General features: G+C 47.0%; 1 protein-coding gene across 3 annotated transcripts in view; it reads right to left on the bottom strand.

The window, feature by feature from the left end:
* Positions 1-14,620, bottom strand: part of Greb1 (growth regulating estrogen receptor binding 1) — a 67,659-nt gene extending 53,039 nt beyond the window's left edge. For all 3 annotated transcript variants that reach the window (XM_055625767.1, XM_055625778.1, XM_055625787.1), the window contains exons 1-3: positions 14,464-14,620; positions 9,066-9,185; positions 7,239-7,415 (exon numbers count right to left, since the gene is read on the bottom strand). In XM_055625767.1, coding sequence (XP_055481742.1) covers positions 7,239-7,415; positions 9,066-9,185; positions 14,464-14,620 — 454 coding nt within the window. The remainder of the gene's footprint in view (positions 1-7,238; positions 7,416-9,065; positions 9,186-14,463) is intronic.
* Between the last annotated feature and the right edge of the window lie 2,323 nt (positions 14,621-16,943).

The raw sequence follows: 16,943 nt of genomic DNA, 5'->3' as shown, positions 1-16,943 counted from the left end.
AGCAGACAGCTCCCCTGCAATAGTAAAACCGTCCAGCTGTGGACATAGCTGTGTGTGTGGATGAGAAGGACATAGCTGCTGCTGGGTTTCAGACCATACCAAAGTGGACCTCACCTCCCAGGTCCTCCCGGCATCCCTTGGTCCCTACCTACTGCAGAGTGTGTCTGGCATACCCTCCCCTCTATCCTGAACTTTCCAGCCCAGGGGCAGGGGCTTCCCTTCACTATATAATCTAGACCTTCTGTCTTCTCTTCCTTCTTTCTTTGGTTCTTCTCTCCTTCTCTTCCTCTCCCTTCTCTCTTTGCATGCCCCCCCCCCCGCCTAACCTCCCCAGGGGGCCCGAGAGCTGCTTCCAATAAACCTGCATTTATATACTGTAACTTCATCTTGCAATTAGTTCAGTCTGGCCTTTTTAATCAGCTGTTCCAAGAAGCAGCTGGGGTGGAAAGAAGCCAGGGTGAGTGCCCAGGACCCAGCCTAGAGGAAAGGAGTGACTCAAACCATCAGCTGAGCTGACTGGTGTCATCCTAAAACTTCAGGAAATTCCCTGAAGCGCCGTGAACACTTTCAAGAAAGAGTGTGACATGGAGTCCTTCCTTTTGGAAATTGACCCTGGGACTTGGAAGTTTATTTAAAAAACAAACAGTTGTCCCAGAAGCAAAAAGACACACATGGTATATACTCACTTATATAAACATACAACATAGGATAAACCCACTAAAATCTGTACATCTAAACAAACTAAGCAAAAGAGAGGACCCTAACTAAAATGCTCAATTCCCATCCTGAAAGGCAAAGAGGATGGACATCAGAAGAAGAAGAAAACAGGAAACAACCTTGGAACCTGCCACAGAGGGCCTCTGAAAGCCAGAAGAAAACAGGAAACAACCTTGAAACCTGCCACAGAGGGCCTCTGAAAGCCTCTGCCGTGCAGATTATCAAAGCAGATGCTGAGCCTGATGGCCAACTGACAGGCAGAGTGAATGGAATTTTATGTAAGAAGTGGGAAATAGCAAGAGCTGGAGAGGACAGGAACTCCACAAGCAGAGCAACAGAACAAGAAAATTCGAACACAGGGAACTTCCCAGAGACTCATACTCCAACCAAGGACTATTCATGGAAATAACCTAGAACCCCTGCACAGATGTAGCCCATGGCAGTTCAGTGTCCAAGTAGGTTACATAGTAATGGGAAGAGGGACTGCCTCTGACACAATCTGATTAGCCTGCTCTTTGATCACCTCCCCCTGAGGGGGGAGCAGCCTTACCAGGCCACAGAAGAAGACAATGCAGCCATTCCTGATGTGATCTGATAGACTAAGATCAGAAGGAAGGAGAGGAGGACCTCCCCTATCAGTGGACTTGGGGAGGGGCATGCATGCAGAAAGGGGAGGAAGGGTGTGATCGGGAGGGGAAGAGGGAGGGGCTTATGGGGGGATACAAAATGAATAAAGTATAAATAATAATAATAATAATAGTAATAATAATAATAAAAGAAAAAAACAGTTCAATAAATGAAATAACAAACAAACAAAAATAAAACCACCTCATCAGAAAGTGAAGTATCTGGACTGAAGTCTCAGACTCCTACTGAGCACAGATGCCAGAACTGGAGGGACTATTCAGTTACTACACCACCAAAAGTGGTCTGTGCATATAACCTTCTTCTGACCTCCTCAGCACCCTGGGATCTTCCCATGGAGCTAGTATGGCAACTAGAGTGCTATCTACTTAAGGACCACATCCATGAATGGATACTGTACCTGCAGGCTACTGTGTGAAGCATGCCCTCCTAAGGGGAGGAAGCCCCTGACCACCCATGCAGCAAGCACGTGGGGATACAGAAGTAAGCAGGCCTCAGGTTCAAGTCCTGACTCAAGGACACCAGGTTACGAGCCAGGCATGGTGGCCCACTCCTGTAATCCCAGGACTCAGGGAGGCAGAGGCAGGCAGATTGCTATGAGTTTGAGGCCAGCCTGGTCTACAAAGTGAGTCTAGGACAGCCATGGAGTCTAGGCTACACGGAGAAACCCTGTCTCGAAACAGGAAAAAAGAAAAAGCATACCAGGTTACTTCCCATCTCAGAGCTTCATCTTCATCACCTGCAAACATGACCAGACGCTAATATTTATTGTACAGCCACTATGTGTTAAGCTGCGTGTGTGAAGCCCTTGATGTTACCAACATCCAGCCCCCATGTTGAATTTCATGAAACCTGTGAAATAACCCCTAATGTCTCCAGTTTATAGGTAAGGGGACTGAGGCACAGAGAAGTGACTTACCCATGGCCTGGGTTGGTGGGAGGGGCTGAGACCAGCTTTGGGTTTACTATGTCGTCTCTTCCACAAAACCACCCACAGGAACACTACAAGGGTTAAGGTGTGTCCTGGATATCTAACAGGTCTCAGACTTGGAGCGAAGTGCCCTCTCTCCTCTTGGGAGAGATGAGAGTGCAGGTGGCAAGCCATGTGACTCTGCTGTGGGTTTCCATTGTCCAGTCGAAGACCACAGAAAGCAAGACAGAGAGAAAAGCTGCAACTTCCTTCTGGACTAAAGTGGCATGATTCCTCCTGGAAGGCCCCACAGTGGCTTCCTGTGGACTTGGTGGGTGGTGTCTATGCACACGGCTTTATGGCTATGTCGGGTGGGGGGGCAACCCTTGGCTTGTCTCTGGGATCACTTTGCAGAAAAAGGGTCTCCATTATCTAGCTCTCATGAATGGGCTGGATTCCCATTGACACACACAGTCCAAATGAGACCTCCTGGATAGCTCTGTGAGAGATGTGAGTGGCCACAAATCCCATGCTTGTGGTCACATTCCTGTTTGTGGATATGAGTGCACTCTGAGAGCAAAGAAGGGGAAACAATTTTAGCATTTCACCTTGAACTTTGAGCCAAATCCCAGGCCCATGCAGAAGCACTTACGTCTGTGGAAGCAGCAAGCAGAGCTGGGTCAGATGGACCCCAGAGAGGCAGGGGACAGGGCAGGGGCTGTGGTACAATGTGGAGGGCTTGAAGTTTCAGTGAAAACATCATAGTTATCTTGGGTCCTGTACTAGCCTCAAACTCATTCCCTGCCTCAGTTTCTTTTCTGATAAAAACCAGTCATATGTTTTATGACTTGTGAGTCCCAAGAAAGTTTTCTAAAACACAATAATTGCCTTACTTTTGGAAGAGTTATTGATTATTTTTGTTTATGTGCGTGCACACATGTGAGTGCGCGCGCTTGTGTGTGTGTGTGTGTGTAAAATGGTGTGAGGAAATGCCCACGTGTGTACAAGTACTCACACAACCGTTACAAGGTATTGAATCTCCTCGACCTGGAGCAGGTACTAGGAACCAAACTCAGTAACTCTGGAAAAGCAGCAAGCCCTCTTAACCACTGAGCTATAGCTGCAGCCCCTAATTGCAGCCTCATTCGTGACACCACCAATATTTCTAAAAGTACGAATTGGATGGGGAAAAAATAAAGGAGAAGAAACACATCATATTAAAAGGCAGGAGCGGAGGATGTAACCCATGCAGCTGAGCGTCTGTTTGGTGTATACAAAGCACCAAGTTTGATCCCAACACTGCATAAAATTAGGCATAGTGATGCTACCTGTATCCCAGCACTGGGGAGATGAAAGAGGAGGATCTGAAGTTCAAGGTCATGTGAGGCTACATAGTAAGTTTGACGCTATCCTGGGAGATACATGAGACCATGTCTCAAAATATGAATACATATTTAAAATGCAAAAGAAAAGAAATGAGCCAAAAAAAGTTTTAAGAAAACTTTGGTTGGGTCTTGACTTTAGCATACCAACTTTTAAAAACGAGCATATGATAAAATCTGAACCCACAGAGTATTTTACAATATTTGCGAATGCTTTAACTTTTTAGATAGGATAGTGGTGCTGGCCTCCCAGGGGGAGGAAAAATGTCCTTGTCCTTTAGAAACAGATACACATGGAAACAGTTTCAGATGAAGTACATAGGGGATAGTACTTGCTTCCAGATAACCCTGGCAGAGAGAGGAGGGAAAAGTCACAAGGCCCGGGCCTGGCTGCACCCCACACGGGAAACTACTGAAGGCTCTTTCCCGCTGTCTTTCAAGGTGGCTTCCCAGCCTCTGTCCTGCAGGACCCAATGAAGGCCCAGCTTCCCACATCTCTCCCAGTGTCTATGCCATGGTTCCTGGGATGTCCTTTGTCCCTACTGCATCGTCTGGGTTAGAGATGTAAGGCCTGGCAGCGGCTGCCTGGGTGGCCTTCTGGAAGTTAGCCTTTGCCTTCCATGTGCCACTGACAAACCATAGGCCACCGTGTCTCGACCTCACTTGTTATCCCAGTGTCCTCAGGACAGCTCCAGGCACATCAGCCTGCAATAAATGAGATTTACTGTTCGTGTGTTGTCACTCCCACCGTTACTGCTTTTATCCAGCTAGAAAAATTTTACTGATTTTTTTCAGGGCCTGCCTTGAACCTGGCTGCCACTAAAACATGCTCTCCATCACCAACAGTCCATGTCGGCACCGTAGTAACTTTCTGAGGCCCCATAAGGTTGGGCATAAGATCTGCTTTCATAGTTACTTGCTATAGGCCCCATGGACCCCACGAACCCCAAAACTGTTTCTGCTTGCCTATGTCTTCCCCACCAAATCAGAAGCTCCCAATGGAAGGGTTGGGTTCCCAGGTATACTGAAACGTCCGGCTTCATTATGACCTTATACATTCAATAAATGTATAGATAAAGTGCCTGCTAACTAAACTAAACAGACTCATTTTCTCCTAAGAAATAAACGTACCAGGAAGACAGTTGTTTTCTTCTCTGATGGTTAAGGTATTGGCCAACTTAGATTAATTACTGGCAACAAAACAACAGCAAAAAACAAAAACAAAAACAAAACAACAAGCTGAAGCACACACCTAAAATTGTAACCTTTCAATTTTCTCATACAAAATCACTCAGCAGCTTCAAAGTTGCTAGAACAATATTCCTAAAAGTTTTGCTTCCCCTAAGATGATCCACAGACCCTGTTTTATGGACCACTAAACAGGGATGAGCCCCGTTACTGCAGGAGCTGTGGGGGCCACCTTGTCCTGGGCAGCCACCCGGGTTAATAGCAGGAAACCTAAACAGTGTTAAGTGTCCGAGCTGAGAGCATAAAGTTATGTTCAAAGGAGAAAGCGCAGGCTATTTCCAGCCAGCCCTTGTTCCACATTCCGGATGGCTTTTTGCCAGCAATTAACCAAGTTCCTTCCTGAGCATTCCAGCCACTGGGGAGGAGCCAGACTCTTAGGGGCTGGAGGAGAAAAGCTAGAAGACTCCTGTCTCCACTGCTCAAGAGCCAGAAACTCCCTGATTTACTGCCCCAGCAATTCCCATATAGTCACAAAGGGGTGGAATTCAGACAAGACCCCTCATCCCACCTTGTCCTACCCCACCCCACCAGCAGATCAAAAGCCAGCTGTGTGAGGCACTCAGTAATACGAGTACTACGTGCACCCAGTAGCTCCAACAGAGGAACTAGGGTCCCCCCCAGCCTCTGTAATTTTCCAGGATTGTTAGAAAAGAACTGATCTCAACAGCGCACAGACCTGCCATAGGACCCACACCCTAAACTGCGCTGTCTCCTCCTGGGAGCATTCATCTGCCTCGTTTGAGAGTTTACACACATTGTGACCCCACACAGTCTGGAGGCAGGAAGTATTTCTTTTCTTCCTGATTCCCACTCTCCTCCCCCGAGCCTTTCTCTGCGTGATTTTCCCCACCTGGTTTTCGGACATAAAAAGCCCAAAACTGGATGTTTAGAGGGCTGAGACCTTTGGAGAATGCAGAAGAAGTTGTAAACTTTCTCAGTCTGTAATTCTGCCTCAGGAAGTCTCTCTTCTACAGTAGTGAGACTCCATGTGAAAATGGACCATGCCAAGTCTTATTTCCCCATTCTCCAAAGAGATTGAACGGGCAAACCCAAAGTTGCTAAACAAGAACAAACCACCCATGGCCAGAACATGTATCCAAAGCCCCTCTGTACTGCATGGATGAAGGGGGAGAAGGAGGCTACCTGGAGACCTGCTGACCCTATCCAGATCTCCGGGCTCTCGATCCTAACTTGCCTCTTCCTTGATGCTGCACATGAAGGGAGCATGGCACACAGCAAGAGCATAATAATGTCATCAGAGCAAGAAGTCAGGCTTGGTCATATTGTCATAATGAGCAATCGGGAGTTAGTGAGCCAGTGACTGTTTGAAAGACTGGACACGTTCCCATGGCCAGGAGGAAAAGCTACAACCCCACTGAACCTTGACCACAACAAAAGCTTGAGGAACACGGTGAGTAAGGGAAGAACTCAGAGCCTAAAAGACTTGAACTTGGGCTCCTGGTTTTTACTTTACTCTCATGACTTAGGCCAAGTTCATGAGCACGTCTAAGCTCCCCTACAGAACTGTGACAGACACCACCTTTCCAGGAGGAGCTGTAAATCAAAGCAAAAGATGGCTGGAGAGTCTGGCAATCACGAGATTGTAACCACATGCACACAAGTTAAGCGCACACACACATGGCCTCACTCTCCTGCCTGCTAGTTGCTAAAAGTATCTGGGAAAGGGTCTTTAAGCCCTTTCTGACCCAGACAGGCAAAGGAAGGTTTGAGCAGCAAACTATGAAAACCCCAATATTAAATGGTGGGCTTTCTAAAGGGAGCAACTAGTCACTTTATGAAATTTATGCACGCAGGCATGTGCAGACCTGTGTGCACACCTGCACACGCACAGAAAGGCCAATGGCCAACCTCAACTGTCATTCCTAAAGAACTGTTCAGCCTGGATTTTGAGGTACCCTTGGGTTTGATAATTCAGCTAGGCTGGCTGCACAGCAAGCCCCGAGGAGAATCTGTCTGTCTGGAGTTATTATAAGCAAAACCATCATACCTGGCACTTTACAGGTTTTTGTTTTGTTTTATTTGTTTGTTGTTTTGTTTTTGGTAAAGATCAAACATTTAGCTAAAGATCAAACTTGGAGAATGGCAACACTTTCCCAACTAAACTATCTCCCTAGGCCAGGCCAGTCATATTTTAAAATAATTCCCATTTTTCTTTTATCCCATTAAAAAAAAAAAAAAAAAAAAAGGTACCACAAGGGATGAAAAGAAGCAGGTATAACACATCAAAGAACCCTATCACCAGCGGCCAAAGCCTCCCTTGCCCTGCCCCACCCACAGGCAGACAGAGCCACAAAGAAAAGGAAGCAAGGACTCACCAAGCAGTGCATTGTGGCCGTTGTCATCAGGCAAGAATCTCTTGTCCACTGCACACACCAGGAGGTGGTCCGGCAGGCTGGGAGACTTGGCACCCACAAGCAGGAAGCCTGCAGGGACCTCGATGGGCTCGTTGGAAATGGAGACAAGTCGGAGGTCCTTCCCAGCCTGGCAGAAGCCTAAAAGGGTTAGACAGGACTGGCATGCTGTCCTGAGATCTCCCAAAACCAAAGGCGTGAGGGCACAGGAGCACCAAGGGGTCCTCCTCTCTGGGTTAGGGTTTGACGTTAATTACCTCTGAGACAAAAGCATCAGAAAGTGAGAGCTGTCTCATCTTGCACATACTAAACTTGACGGGGCCACAGAACGGGTACACTCAGGGGGAGGACCACAGCAGGGCCTCCTTGGCTTCCCTTGTGAGAACCTGAGGTTCACGGCAGAAGCCTCTCCACACCTCTTGAATCTTTGTATTGCAAAGCTTTTAAATATATTTCCCATGTGGAAAAAGAGGTCTCAAAGGTATCTGAGACTAGGTAAAGAAGAGGGGAGTGGCCGGGGTCTCTTGAGCTGTCTCCTGAGTCCTGCTTTAGATGAGGAGGGGCTAACTTCACAGGCTTCCTGCACTGTCAACCACCAGAGAGATGCAAGATTCTCTCCTCGTCCCAGGAGATGACAATAGGCCCTGGCAACCTTTCATAAGCTTCTCTTTCTTTGGCTGCTCCAGGCTGTCTGCACTGGTCTCATCAGATTTTCTCTCAATCCACCAAGCAGCTCACCTTCAGAGCAGCTGGAGAACGTGGGTAAGAGCATCCGGGGTCTATGTACTACACTGTGAGAGCCACGTCAGTGACCACCACCCTCACCGCTCCCCTCTGGGGACACTAGACAGTTCTGTGTCACAGCTGTACTGACTTCTTTGTCCCAGTAACCATCAACTGGTAGTCAGGGCCAGGGGTCAAGGTCAGGCCTCAGAGCGCAGAGGGTATGGGCAGCTACCCTGATCGTTTTCCAGTCCTGGCCTGTCACCTCTCCCAGGACCTGCCTGAATGGCCTGTTCATTTGTCTGCAACTCTCAGGAAGCATGCATCTCATCCCAAAAGCCTTTGCACCACTGCTTCCTCCGCAGTTTCCAAGCTTCTCCAATCCGAGGTAGTCTCCTGGCTAACTCTTCCTCCAAAACCCAGAGATAGGATCCTCATCTCTGGGGGTTCTCTGAAAAACTCTCTGCCTCTATTTTTCCCTCAGCTCCCATGCTGCCACCCATACAATGAGCATAAAGCATCTGTCCCCCAGGATGGGCCCCCAAGTCCTCATCTCTAATCTCTAGATTTCCAGAGCAAGGAATCAACAAGTAAATTGTGAATTACTGTAACAGCAATGGACAGCTCTTGGTTCAGGGAGTAGCAGGCTTCCTTGGTGCAGAGCATAAGCTCTCATCACTGCACTGAGATGTTGCTGTACCCAGCATGCCTTGCCTCTGTTCCTCATCAGCTAAAAGACAGTGACACTGCTGACTGCCCAGATTCCAAGATAATACAAATATGTTAGCTTCACAGCCAAGAACTGGCAGGCAAGAAAGGTCATTCCTAACCCATTTCAAATCAAATGCCCTGCAAGGTCAACTCTGATTTCCAAACAACAGACCCAAAACAATGACTATTGGGCCCCCTGCCATTCTAGCAGTTGAAACTATCCACAGTGGCTGAGCAGCTGGGCCTGACTCTTAGCTTCCTGTAGCCTGTGTGGGGACACAGGCCCAGTTCACATCTCAGGGGACAAGGTAGGATATGACAGAGCTGCAGATCCTGAGCAGGCGTGCAGTGTCTTACCATCTGTGGTGCAACAGCCTTCAGGAGGAGGGGGCAGCTGGTAGGCATTTGGGGGACTGCTGGGTTCCAAGCCTCCTTCTCCCTCTTCCTCTTCTTCCTCGTTGTCCACTCGGCTGCCACCTAGAAGTGAGAGACAAGAGTGATGGTTTGTAAGGAAGCTGCAGTAAGGCCTTGAAAACCTCCTCTGGGGCCTTTCCCTCCACCTGGAGCTACAAGCTCAATAAAGGCAGAGGCCTGGGGAACTGGTCACACAAAGGAGGCCTGGAACCCTCTAGGGAGCCCTCAGTAAAACCTTGCTGCGCTGTAATTCATTGGTCCTAAAGAACACTTGGAAGTTGGATACCCTGATCCTTCTATAACTAGAAGGAAAAGCCAAGGCTCTCCCAGGGAGGATGACTCCCCAAGACCAAGGTGCACACAGACTCAGGCTCAAGTTCACGTCTCTTCTAGCCACCGCAGCAGCACATGTCTGCCCAGGTGCAAGGGAGTTGCTATGGATACAATAGCTTGCTAAGGACTGGATGCAATGTCTCGACATGACACAGTAGGAATTCCAAAAATATTCAAGTATCACTGTGTAAGATGTAGCCTGTATTACAAGTAAGGAACCTGGGGCTGACCCACAGCTGTCCAAGGGCCGGTAGTCGACCCTGTGTCTGCAGCTGCCCCTTGATGTCCTTGCAAACAGCAGTAGCACCGCCTCAACACTGCACAAGGGGGCTGCTGAGTTATACACTGGTGTTCATCCCAAGAATGCATAACTTCATTGCTGAAAACACAAACATACACAGAGAGGGGAGGGTATTCCAGAACATTCTAGAATCGGGCCAGGCATGCTGTGGCTTTAGGAAAGGAAGAACAGCAAATGTGGACCTGGTGGGGAAAGCCCTGGCCATGAACACCACCCCTCAACATGGTGTGTTAGTGCAGGCTCCCTGGCTCCCTGAGGATTCCTCCCTCACTGATCCAGCACTCAGCAAGATGCCCAGTGCGGGGGCCATGTGGAGGAGGGAGCAGCCCACCATCCCATGGGGAAAGCAAGGGGTTCACAAAAATTAACTTCTTTCAAGGCTGCTGACATTTAGTCTTTCCGGTGTCTTTTCTCGTAGTGTTTTGGGTAAAAATACTCCTCAGAGTGTCTTTAAATTTCATGTACCAAACAGCGCACAGATTAACTCGCAGAAAGCGTCGTTACAAGCGCCCTTAAATACACTGCAGCGAGACATGGCTGTCCCCTCTCTTTTTGTTTCCCTGTCCCTAACTGCTGGCTTGCTTTTATGTCTCCTACTATTCTCATACTTGGCTCTAACATCCTCCCAGTATCCAAAGGTTTTAGGTTAACAATAATGTTATGTGTAATGGAAAAGCCTAGACCACAGCTCTGGGAAGTTAAGTTTCAGTGATTAAACTGCTGCTGCCCGTGTGGCCACAGGACACTTAGTTTACCTCTCTGTGCAAAATGTGTTAGTTACAGCGTAAGTCCTAATGTCACTGTGAGTTGTAATGTTCTAGAACAGTGGTTCATAGCCTGTGGGTCACGACCCCCACCAGGGTAACCTGTTACACAGTTAAATTATGATTCATAACAGTGGCAAAATTACAGTTATGAAATAACAATGAAATAATCTTATGCTTGGGGGAGGGTCACCATACCATGAGCAATGGTATTAAAGGCTCACAGCATTAGGAAGGTGCTAGAAAATGTGGCACCTCAGAGTGGCACTGAGCTTTCTACCTAGGATTTAACTGTATGAGCTACTGAGGACATAACTTGACAGGCGCCAAGACCTTGAGAAGAAAATAACAGCTCTCTATTTTTCCTGGTACCCTGGACCTTGTGGGTGCAGAGCACAAATACCAAGCGGTACGAAAACTGTCGGAAGATTGCACAAGAATGAACACACAGCGTGAGAGGAATGAGTCCAGGCGCCTTAGCATCTTCCTGTGCTTAAACTAGGCGCAGTTTAGCCCCTGCAAGAGGTCTCAAAGTCCCACCAGACTCCAGGAGCCAGCACCCAGCATGCAGAGGGCACAGTCTACACAGGGCTCTCTGATCTAGCTCTGGACAGACCCAGAGAGGTGGCATAGACACCAGCCTTGGAGTGGAAATTCACATGAGCTTCCTCCACAACCCAAACAAATACCCCCAAAGCTGGAGCCGTGGGTCAGCCCCATGAGCTCACCAGGATAGGCTGTGCATTATTCTGCTAAGCCCAATGAACAGACATTCCAACACACTTAGAAAGAAACAAGAGAAGAGGGTCTTAAGCCTCAGAGAGCCAAAGGGCTCAGACTGCAGGCAAGGTTAAAGGTCAAAAGTCTGCAGCAGACTTTCCCAACTTTGATGGGCTCCTCAGCCAGCACAAGTCCTGGGGCAGACTAAACAGGAGTGTTTACGGAGGTTTCCTGGCAGGATGAGAGTCTTAAAGTGGTATTAGACAAAACCATCAGGGTTGAGGGCTTAGCGCAGTAACAATAAAGCACAAATCCAAGGACCCCACAGCGCCCCTCACTACAGGCACCTAAGGCCATTCGTTCTGCTCGCTGGTGCTCAGTTTTCTTGCCATGAGCCGCACATCATTCCGAGCAAGTAGGATTATAGGAATTTACCTGCATTCTGTTTAAACAGTAAACTTGTGATGCAGTCATCTGTTACGTTGGTCTTTCTCTTTAAAAAGTCAATATCATGTAAAAGGATTGTCCCCCTAAAAGGGGGAGTACGTAAGAGCCCTAATTCAAAGAACAAAGCTATAATAAAGCCCCTGATAAATTACCCCCACAAATACATAAAATGTTACTAGAGCCCATGAGTTTAGTGTCCCAGTACCTTGGTCATAAGCATCATCAACAATGGTATAGTCTGAGGAAGGCCAGCCATCAGATAAGAGACCCTGACAAGAGACAGACAGACAAAACAAGACAGGGCCCAAAAATGCCTGTCTGCTCTAAGGTTTATGATGCAGAAGATATGGCCCAACCTTAGTGCTTGGTTTATGGTGACATCTAACAAACCCAAAAGTCCCCCGCTCCCACCCACCCCTCAGGCTAACTTCTGTGCTGGACAAACAAAATCCCAGGGGACAGTACCAGGCTATTTGCTGAGAAGAGAGGAAAAGCGCCAGAGGAGTCAAGTCGTCACACAAACTTAAAGGCTGAGCAAACCCATTCACATCTGGCAAGGAGCTCAGGGCCCTCAGCACCCGAGCAATCATATTCATAAGCCTCAACACTGTCCCTGGGGGCTGAGATGAGGCTCAGAGGCAGAGCAGTAACTAGCAACTAGGAAGTCCTGGGTTCCAGCACAGTCGGGGTGTGGGACATACCATATACCCAACAAAGAGAAGATCCTCCGAAGACGCAACCCACCTCCCTCCCACTGCCAACTAGAAGGGGCAAGGTGGGCCTCCAGCAGCAGGAGAAGATGACGGGGGATCCCCCAAGGGCTTTCTGCTACTCTCTGTTCCCATGTGAGCAGCTGTGCACTGATTCTCTCCACATCTGACCCAGTGTCAGCCCTGAGATTGTGACCCCTCAAAATCTCCAAGTCACGGAGGACCTCAGCATTCGCAGGTGGACAGACAGTAGAGTTTAGGACACTATCTAAGTGTTTTACATCATTATCATGATTGCCGTTCTTAATTTGCCACTGGCAAAGCTTTCAACTATAAGTAGTTAAGGATGGCCCTGGAAAACATATTTCACAGAAGCCTTTCACCCGATTAAAAAAAAAAAAAAAAAAAAAAGGCGGGAAGCGGCGGGGGGAGGGGAGGAATCAACTAAATAGTATCTAATGAGAGTCTCCACTGAGCAGCAGATCAGAACAGATGCTGAGACTCACAGGCAAACATTAGATGGAGCTCAGGTAGTCTTGTGGAAGAGTTGGGAGAAGGATAGAGGGACCTAGAGGGGACAAGAACTCCACAAGAACACCAACAGAGTCAACTAACCTAGGCCTATGGGGGCTCACAGGGACTGAATCACCAACCAAAGAGCATGCATGGACTGGACCTATGCCCCCTACATACATGTAGTTGATGGGCAGCCTGGTCTTCATGAGGGTTCCCTAGCAAGTAGAACAGGAGCTATCTCTGACATGAACCATGAACTCGGTTGCCTGCTTTCAGATAACTTTCCCCTAGCTGGGCTGCCATGTCTGCCCTCAGTGGAAAAGAATGAGCTTAGTCCAGATCAGACTTGATGTGCTAGAGCAGGCTGGTATGGGAGGAGGGGGGATCCCCTTTCCTGAGGAGAAGGGGAGCAGAAAAAGGGAGGTGAGTGGGGAGCAGGAGAGGAGGGAGGGGGCTGTGACCTTGAAGTAAAGTGAATAAATAAATTAATTAACAAGAAAGAAATAATATCTAACCACTTCTCAGCTCCCGGTGAAGTCACAATGATACTACCTACACCAGAAAACATCAACACTCTCTTAATGATTATCAGAGAGCTTCATGTTTTCCTAATGCATAGTGCTAAGCACAATCTAGTTTCCCTTAGACCTGGACCCAGGTTGGTTAGGTCTTTAGCTGTGCCATTTGCAACGCTAAGGAAGCTAGAAAATGACCCACTTTGTCCTCTCACAAGAATAATGGCTCTCAGGTAGCAGCGGAGCTTCAAGACAGGCACCCCACACAGTGCCCTGAAGCCTAACAGAGTGCAAACCTGGCCAACATTTGTCTTTCTTGTTTAATGATGATTTTTTTTTCACTTTAAACCGTGACCTTTTCTACTTCAAAAACTACTGCGATTTGTGTGTAATTTCAAGCAAAAGCATGAACTTACAAATAAAAAAGAAAATTCTAGAGTGTTTCATCCTATACATTGTTTCAGGCTTACTTGACATGAAAGTACACACATAGTTCATCTTCCAGATAAAGGAACATCCTGAGCCATCCCCACGCCTGAAGATCACTTATTAATTTCATTCTTGGTACATGTAAAATTCTTAAGGGCTTACTCTTAATATATTTTAAGCCTCTAGGGGAAACTTACACCTGTTTCCACACAGAGACATAACCTCTAAACTATTTTTGCAAAGATAACACCATGAGTCACAGGAAGAAAAAAATAAAGAAATACAGAGCTGAGGGTCAAACATATTAAAATCTCTTACCAAAGCTAAAATGCAAACCATCTAATCAAGGTATGAGTAATGCTTTCAGGAGAGTCTAGCACACAGCATTCTCCCCATCTCCTAGGAGTCCAAGATTATTTTTTTTTTCTTTGTATTTTCTGGCCTGAAACTTACTTTTAAACAAATAAAAGTCTGTGTGCAACTTTCATTCTTTTTTTTTCTTTTTCCCCAAATGGGGCAAAAAAGAACTGCAGGTTTATTCCATGCACCTTGGCTACACACAGAAATAAATAGATGTATACACACACTGAAGTATGTATTTCTTACCTTCTAATGAGGACAACTGCTGCTCAGCCTCCAAATACAACTGGGAGAAGATGGGCCGGGGCACCAGGGTGTTGGAGCGTAGGGAAGCCTCGATGGAGTTGTGCAGGACCTCTTCAAAGCGTGTGCTCTTTAGCTGTCCAGCATAAGAATTGCCCATCTCCAGAGCACAAAGAGGATGGTCTTCTGGTTAAAATGACATTGCAGTTCTGCAGAGAAGGGCTGCTTGCACACAAAGCCCAACCAGGAGATAAGCGTAGCAGCAGCAGCAAGAAGGAAAGGGTTGCGGCCTCTGCTCAGCTCCAGACAGGAGAGGGCGGCTCTCCGAAGCTACTGCCAGGCAATTACAGGAAGTTATATAAGTAACAACCCCCACAGATTCCACACTCACACAGCCCACCACCTTTTAGGATATGCCACCAAGAAGCGCTTAGGCTTTTCCTGATTTTTCCCAGAGATAGGATCTTGCCACCCAGGGTTCCCAGGCAAATGACATAACTTCTACAACAAATGACCATTCACTTCTATGACAGCATAAGCCCGGGTTTTAGGATTATAGGAGGCACACAGACATACACACAGAGACAGACAGACAGACAGACACACACACACACACACACACACACCCTAAAGACAGAATTAGCCGACAGCCCCTCTGCTATTTTTTGTTAAAAAGCTAGCTATTAAAATTCTCCCTTTAGAGTCCAAAAGGTTCTCAGTGGTTCTCAACCTGTGAGTCACGACCCCTTTGGGGCCGAAGGCGTCACCTAAAGCCATCAGAAAATCACAAATATTTACCTTGTGACTCATAACAGTAGCAAAATTAGTTATGAAGTAGCAACAAATTAATTTAATAGTTGGGGTCACCACAACATGAGGAACTGTATTAAAGGGCCACAGCATTAGGAAGGTTGAGAACCACAGCTTTAGACAGTATTTTAGTGTATTAAACGACTCTATCATACAAGTAATGCAGAATAATCCCAGCACCTCTGGAAAAAAAAATGAGGAAACCACTGACACAAGATGATAATCCTTATTTTATCTGTGACAACTTCTTAACTAATTCACATGCATAAGTAGACAGCTCATTGGTCTTTAATGTATTCACCATTTTGTGCAACTGTTACATGACTGATCTGGCATGTCCATCACCCCCAGAAAGAAGCCTAAGAGCTATCACTCCCCTGGCCTGCAACAACAAGTTTATTCTCTGTGGCTGCAGCTCTCCTCCCTTGTTCCATCTATTGCCAACATGGACGCATTGGCCAGGAAGCCTCCTAACAAAAGTTTCTTCCATTTAGCACAGTGACTCCATGATACAAATGCATTATGGAAGCCAGGTGGCAGTGATGGTGGCCATGGCAGTGGCGGCTATGGAGCATGCCTTTAATCCCAGAGCTGGGGAGGCAGAGGCAGGTGGACCTCTGTGAGTTCCAGCTTGGTCGACAAAATTGAGTCTAGGATAGCCAAGGCTACACAGAGAAACCCTGTCTCAAAAAACCAAAAACACTCAAATGCATCCTGGTATGAATCAGCAGCGCGCTACCAAGGAATTTGATTGCTTGTTTGTTTGTGTTTTGTTTGCAGTCCTGAGGATCAAACCCGTGGCCTCTCAACTGTTAAGTGGAAAAACTCCTGAACCTGCCCTGCAACTGTGATGAGTTTTGCAAACTTAACTCTCTTCAGAACGTTGGATAGGAAAGGATGGGGACTGTATTCACAGAGTGATGACCATATGTAACTATCTCATTGACATACACACATCACTCGTCCCCCTCACATATGCTTTTTGAATCATTTTAATGGCTGCATGGCAGACATCCCACTGAATGAAAACCCAGGTACTTGTTCAAACATTCCTCTGACCTGTACTTATGGTTAAACTTCAATCTTTGGTCCTTTACAAGAGCATCCAATGTCCTATATTCTCCTGATGGTTTCCATTCCTTGTCTCTTACATTGTTAGCTTTGGGTTTATATTTCCTTCTTTCTGCTTCTCTTTAGTTTTGTCTGTTGAATTCCTTCCAACGCCTATAAAATAATTACTTGTTCATGTGACTTCAACAATAGGGACATGTAAGGCCACACTGTCTTCCAGCTACTTCTTAACTACAGCATGTAAGTTAACCATAAAGCCAAGCCAATCAATCTCTTCTCCCTCTCCCTTTCCCTCCCTCCTTCTCTCTTTTCTACACACACACACACACACACACACACACATCCTCAAGCAAAAACGAGCACACACACACATTGATATAGGGTCTCGAGTAACCCAGGCTCCCCTGGGCTATGCAGCCAAGGATGGCCTTGAACTCTTAATCCTCCTGCCTCCATTTTCTGATTACTGGGATGACATCTGACATCTGTGCACCACAATGCTCAGCTCCTCATTTCTTTCTGGACAACTTACGTCCTCCATTTGGGTTCCCTCTGTCTTTGCCCCAGCACTTATCAAAGAGTGTTTAATTACTAACTAACCA

Source organism: Psammomys obesus, unplaced genomic scaffold, assembly GCF_907164565.1.
Source record: "Psammomys obesus unplaced genomic scaffold, mPsaObe1.curated_primary_1811, whole genome shotgun sequence".
NCBI classification, from domain to species: Eukaryota; Metazoa; Chordata; class Mammalia; order Rodentia; family Muridae; genus Psammomys; species Psammomys obesus.
This window is presented reverse-complemented; position numbering and strand designations above follow the sequence as displayed.